This window comes from Cryptomeria japonica, chromosome 10 (assembly GCF_030272615.1).
Source record: "Cryptomeria japonica chromosome 10, Sugi_1.0, whole genome shotgun sequence".
NCBI lineage: Eukaryota > Viridiplantae > Streptophyta > Pinopsida > Cupressales > Cupressaceae > Cryptomeria > Cryptomeria japonica.
In genome coordinates, this window is record NC_081414.1 from 275,200,090 (window position 1) to 275,206,651 (window position 6,562).

General features: G+C 33.1%; 1 protein-coding gene across 1 annotated transcript; it reads left to right on the forward strand.

Moving 5' to 3' along the window:
- The first annotated feature begins 301 nt into the window (after window positions 1-301).
- LOC131035480 (bifunctional levopimaradiene synthase, chloroplastic) lies at window positions 302-6,048 on the forward strand. The gene is given in 15 exon segments (XM_057967185.2): window positions 302-559; window positions 1,006-1,094; window positions 1,192-1,501; window positions 1,605-1,788; window positions 1,884-2,101; window positions 2,334-2,454; window positions 2,725-2,837; window positions 3,094-3,323; window positions 3,419-3,531; window positions 3,808-3,906; window positions 3,992-4,167; window positions 4,170-4,209; window positions 5,017-5,155; window positions 5,264-5,512; window positions 5,648-6,048. Coding segments are annotated over 15 exon segments (2,613 nt in total). The 5' UTR covers window positions 302-318; the 3' UTR covers window positions 5,939-6,048.
- The last annotated feature ends 514 nt before the right edge of the window (window positions 6,049-6,562 follow it).

The window sequence follows — 6,562 nt, forward strand, 5'->3', positions numbered from 1 at the left end:
CTAATTATACCCCACTCAACAAATCTTCACTAAAAACGCATTAAATACCGCACTCAACAAATCTTCAATAAAAACCTTTAAATTTGACTGGTATTCTTGATGATGGTGTACTTTAGATTAAATTCATTGTTCACCAAAGAAATGACGAACCCATTACGTCATCGAAAAGTAATTTTGAACCCGGTTAAAAAACTAAGCTAAGGAAATTTGTGATCAGATAGTGTTGTCAATATTGTATATAATTCTCTGCTTCGACGAAGTTGATTCGAATTCAGCACAAATCAGTCTCCAGCTGATTAATCTCATATTTCAATTGGAATGTTTAGTGCTGCTTTATTTTCTTTCTCATCTACAATGAATTCCCTTGCGAATGGAAGTTTAAGTTGCAGAGCTTTTCCTAAGCTCAATGGCAGCTTTTGCAGCACGCAGAGGTGCAATATTAAACAGCCATCTTCCGTTGGAGTAGACAATTGGGTATGTAGTAAGCAGCTAGGTGGTTCACAGTGGGGCAAGATCGTTGCTTTCTCTGCGGAAGGAACTGTGACTAGTATCCCTACTGGTAAGTGTATATTCAGTAAAAATAAGAAAATGATTAATATGATTTTATAAATAAGAGTGCAGTTTTTAGATTTAATTATGTATATTTATTTTTGACTCTCTTCATCTTGATGATGTATCATAGAGTATGATCTCAAACGTTGATGTAAAAATATTGTATACAATTAAATCCAGAAACTGCACTCTTGTTTATATGATGAATTGTAGAAATCTCTTAAAATTAATATGATTGTATTTTTACAATTTGATGTTTTAGATCACACTTTTTGATTTAATACTAAAACAAAAAAGTGAGTTTTGCTTACTCTGATCATTGAGTGTGACATAACTTCTAAAAAAGTTATATAATTAAAATCAGAAGAATTCATATCTAGTCTTCATAGACCGTGAAAAAATTATACCAACTAATAAAAATTTTGTCTAATACTTTGAATTTTGGAGTTACAGATTCTTATAGGATATTGAAACGACAAGTCCCTCCAGCCTTTTGGACAGAAGAGACGATCAACTCTATAATATCCTCTTATGATGACCAGGTATAAGTTGAGTTTAGTTGTTAAGGATGTTTTGCTGAATGAACAGGCTGCGTGCGCTAGAAATTGATGAGTTGTGCTTCATGAAACATGAATTCAGAATGCAGCTGAGATAGAGGAACGAATAGAGACCTTGATAGTGGAGATAAAGGCCATATTTAAGTCAATGGGTGACGGTGAAACAAATCCTTCTGCCTATGATACAGCCTGGGTAGCCAGGGTGCCTGCTATTGATGGCTCCAACAGCCCTCAGTTTCCTCAGGTGATTCAATGGATTCTGAAAAACCAGTTGAGCGACGGTTCTTGGGGTGAAGAATTGTACTTCTTGACATATGACCGTGTTCTGTGCACTCTAGCGTGTGTTATTACCCTCACTCTCTGGCAAACAGGGGATGCCCAAGTGAAGAAAGGTTTGGTTTGCAGTTTCTTAAGGAATAAAATGGAGATTATTTTTTTCTTTTGGTAGTCGTGGGGAGTCTTTGCTAATTTATTCATTTCTGAAAAATAATGCAGGCATTGAATTTATAAAGAAACATGCTGAGCGATTGGAGGGAGTAGCGGACAATCATCGAACAAGTGGATTTGAGATCGTTTTCATTTCAAAGCTCAACGAAGCTAAAACTTTAGGATTGGATCTCCCTTATGAACTCCCTTTCTTTAAGTCGATTAATGAGAAGCCGGAGGCTAAGCTTAAAAAGTGAGCGAGTCTCTAATTATTTGCCAGTCAATTAGGTTTCCTCCTCGGATGTATCAACTCTAATATTTTATATATGTAATTGTGGGTGTTATCAGGATCCCGCTGGATATCGTCTATGCCATTCCAACAACAATACTATACTCGTTGGAGGGGTTGCAGGAAATAATAGATTGGGATAAAATAATGAAGCTTCAGTCCAAGAATGGATCCTTCATGGGCTCCCCTGCATCCACAGCTGCCTTGTTCATGCGCACTGGAGACCAAAAATGTTTAGACTTTTTGGCCTTTGTTATCAACAAGTTTGGTGACCACGGTAATCACAATTACGATATTTCTATCCAAGTATTAGAATTTCACACAATTATGCAACCAAAATTGTTTTGGTGACCATGGCATTCACAGTTATGAAATTTCTATCGAAGTACTTGAATTTCACACACTTCTGTAATCAGAATTCTTTTACAATAAGTTTTCAAAGATATGGTAGTATGGCTTAAGATCTGTGGAGACTGATTGTGTTAATGCAAATGAATAATGAAATGCAGCTCCTTGCAACTATCCGTTCGATCTGTTCCAACGTTTATGGGCCGTGGACACTCTTGAACGACTGGGCATCGATCGCCATTTCAAAAAGGAGATCAAAGAAACACTGGATTATGTTTACACGTATGTATCTGATGCAGACAACTCCAGTCTATTTTCTCCTGTAGACTGTCAGGTTTAAACTGTTTTAACTTATTATCTGATTTCAGATGAACCGGGTAAACAAGTCAAAATTTGAGAAAAATGATTATAAATGAATCACTTAATCAAGTCAAAACTCCTTACTTAACAGAACCTCTTCCGACTATTTATAACTTAGATTACATTACTACCGTTAATTAGAATAAGATTCTCTAATCAATGGTGTTTCTTTTCAATGATATCAACTGACAGGTATTGGGATGATAGAGGCATCGGGTGGGCCAGAGACAATGCTGTGGGTGACATTGATGACACAGCCATGGCCCTCCGAATCCTTAGGCTCCATGGATACAAAGTATCTTCAGGTAACATCGCAGTTGGTTGATATGTACTTGAGGTATCTCAAGTCATTTTGATTTAAATAAGACATTTTAAAGTGTTTATATGGTTGATATGAAATAACATTAATAGGTGGGTTCCGTTCGGAAAGGTAGTGTGATTTGAAATCAGTTATTTAACTAAATCAAAATTTAAAATGTGTTGTTTAATCTAATCTTCTAAATAGATTAATTTTTTTCTATTTTTTTATTTTATTTGATTCCACTTTTTCTGTTTTTACAGATGCCTTAAAAACATTCCAAGACAAAAATGGAGAGTTCTTTTGCTTCATGGGCGAGACACATAGGGGAGTTACAGATATGCTAAACGTGCATCGCTGCTGCCAAGTTGCATTTGCAGGAGAAACGATAATGGAAGAAGCAAAGCTCTGTACAAAAAGATATTTAACAAGTGCTCTGGAAAGTGCAAAGACTTTTGACAAGTGGGCTCTCAAAAAGGACGTTTGGGGAGAGGTGTACAATTCAAATTCCTATCATAAATACCAATTTATGTTGTCTGACAAAATACCTAAATACTTAATTGAGTGTTTACTATTTTTAATTCACAGGTTGAATACGTGCTCAAGTATCCATGGCACAGAAGTCTGGCAAGGCTGGAGGCAAGAAGCTACATAGATCAATATGGACCAAATGATGTCTGGCTTGGAAAGTCTATCTACTTGTAAGGATAAAGATTTATCATATTATTACATCTTCAATATACAGATTTTCATAAATGTTTCTGGATTCAATTATGTAGAAGTTTTTCATCAACATTTTGAATCACACACTCTAATTTATCATTAGAATGAAAGAGTTATACAAGAAAAGATGATAAATCACAGAATATGATTCTACACAATTGAATTTAGCAAACTGGAAATCTTTTGTATTTCATAGTGTTTACTTTTACTCAGTGTGAAATTATTTATTATTTACTTTGCAAATTGCTTATTAGGTTGCCATGCATCAGCAACCCTAAGTATTCAGAATTGGCCAAACTTGATTTTAATAGGGTACAGTATATATAGCGACAGGAAATCCTCGAACTCTGAAGGTATATATACCTGGATAACTCAACTACTTAGTACTACATAGTTTTGTGTCCACATTGCTGACTAATTTATGTGCCCATTGGAAAGGTGGTGGAAATCGTGTGGTTTGGCAAAGGTGGGTTTTATTCCCGATCGGTTGGTAGAAATATATTTTGCAGTGGTGGCAAGCATGTTTGAGCTAGAATTCGCTATGTGAAGAATAGTTTACACAAAAGCTTCCATCATTGTGTTCATTCTTAAGTATTGTTTTGAAGCATACGTAGATTAGCTCACGACGTCGCACTATTTTCAGAGGCAATTACCAGGTAACGTTAAAATTTCCAGAGTTATCTAACTGGGATGTTTAAAAATGATAAAAATTCTAATTAAAAAGATTAAAATTCTAAGTTAATTAGATAATTTATGGTGGATCTTTTATTGACTGATTTGTTTTAGCTATCTGTTATGAGCACAAGTCTTAGATTGAAACCTCTTTAGCTAAGAGCCAAGGAGTGAGGGGTATCCATTATGCCAAATTTGTCGAGAGCACAATCTTAACCTTATCCCTTATGATGTTGGAGCCTTACACTCAACAAAACTTCATCACTAGTGGGCTCATTAAGAATCATTTAACTTCGCCAACAAACCAAGGACTCATTTTCATAATTTATTATTTTTATTAAAATATGTATAAGTAAATTAAAAAACCTATATTTATGATGGATCTTTTATTGACTGATTTGTTTTAGCTATCTGTTATGAGCACAAGTCTTAGATTGAAACCTCTTTAGCTAAGAGCCAAGGAGTGAGGGGTATCCATTATGCCAAATTTGTCGATAGCACAATCTTAACCTTATCCCTTATGATGTTGGAGCCTTACACTCAACAAGACTTCATCACTAGTGGGCTCATTAAGAATCATTTAACTTCGCCAACAAACCAAGGACTCATTTTCATAATTAATTATTTTTATTAAAATATGTATAAGTAAATTATAAAACCTATAATATGTAATATATATGTTTATAATCGCTATGTCATATATATTAATCAAAATTTCTATCTTTCTCAAATACCTTCTATATTTTAAATTTTTTTGTCTAATTAAATTTGTTCTGATTGGTATTTTTTAGGTGGGATCTCTCTCTAGTAGATATCATGCCTCAAGAAATGAAAAATTGTTTCTTAAGTATGTATAATACAATAAATGAAATCACACAAGAAGGAAGTAAGAGACAAGGATATGATGTATTTCCCCATATTAGAAATTTGGTAGGTATCATAATGTTTAATTTTTTTTATCTCACTTTATTAAGTCTTTTATTTCATAATATTTATAAATAGTATTGAAATATAATTAATTATGTACTTATGGTGTAGATGAAGGCGCAAGTAGCATCCCTCAATATAAAAGCAAAATGGGTGCAAGAGAAATATGTACCTTCACTAGATGAATATATAGATAATTCTAAAATCTCTATGGGATTAGGCACAATAGTTTTGGCCTCCATGCTTTTCACAGGAGATTTCCTTTCAAGTAAGGTGTTCTCAAAAATTTGTCATGGATCCAAATTTCTTCATCTCGTAACTCTCACAGGATGCTTAATCTATGATAGCAAAACTTATGAGGTATGATTCTATTAAAGAATTCTTCCATCCTTCGTAATTTGTATACATATATTTCTATTTAGAGTTCATTCATCTAATGCAATGTAGAGTACTTTTGTCTTCTAACTATAGCTATATATTTGTTTAATACTTTAGGAGAAGAAAATTTGAGGCAAGGTTTCAACTATACATTGTTTCATTAAAGATCATCCAAGAAAGTCAAAAGAAGAAGCCTTGAACCATATTGATGCTGTCATGCAAAATGCACTGCTAGAACTTAATTGGGAATTGGTAAACAACAATGACATGCCAAAAAGTTGTAGAAAGTTGGTTTTTGACACAACACGAGCAATGCAATTGTTTTTCATGGAGAAGGATGGGTTTACTCTATCTCAGCTTGAAATGCAAGAGAATATCAATAAATGCCTTCTCCAACCAGTTTTATAGATGGATGAGACTACATTACATATGCTTTAGTTGGGGATATCACATTATTCCCCTAGGTTTGTTAGTTTATCATAAAATACATACTTGTTAGTGAGTGCTTTTTTGTATTATGAGTTGTCAAAACATCTCATCTATATAAAGGAGTGGTTATTAGAGGTATAATAATTCTCTTATAAATCTGTTATACTATTCTAAATGAAGTAATATAGAAATATTGTATTATAATTTGTGTAATAAATTTTCTCCAAATTTCTCCCATATGGCATTGGAGAAGATGCATTTACTATAATAGCTTAATGTGCTCGAAGTGATTGAGTGTTTTTTAGGAGAATAAGATTTGAGAGATTTATAGTAATTATCATATATACATAAGTATTATACACATCTTAATTTTTTATGTGGAAATTTCTAAGGATCCATACCATCATGTTTTGGTTTTCTCTTGCTTGAATTTCAATTTATTTCTAAATTAATTTTTAAAATTATCTTAAATATATTCAATAGGAAAAAATAATAAAATATAGGAAATGAAAGATGAATTTCAATTGTTGTGAGCAAGAAAAATAAGCAATCGATATATTGGAAGTTAAATTCCTAGATCAATATTTTATATTAGGATAATGA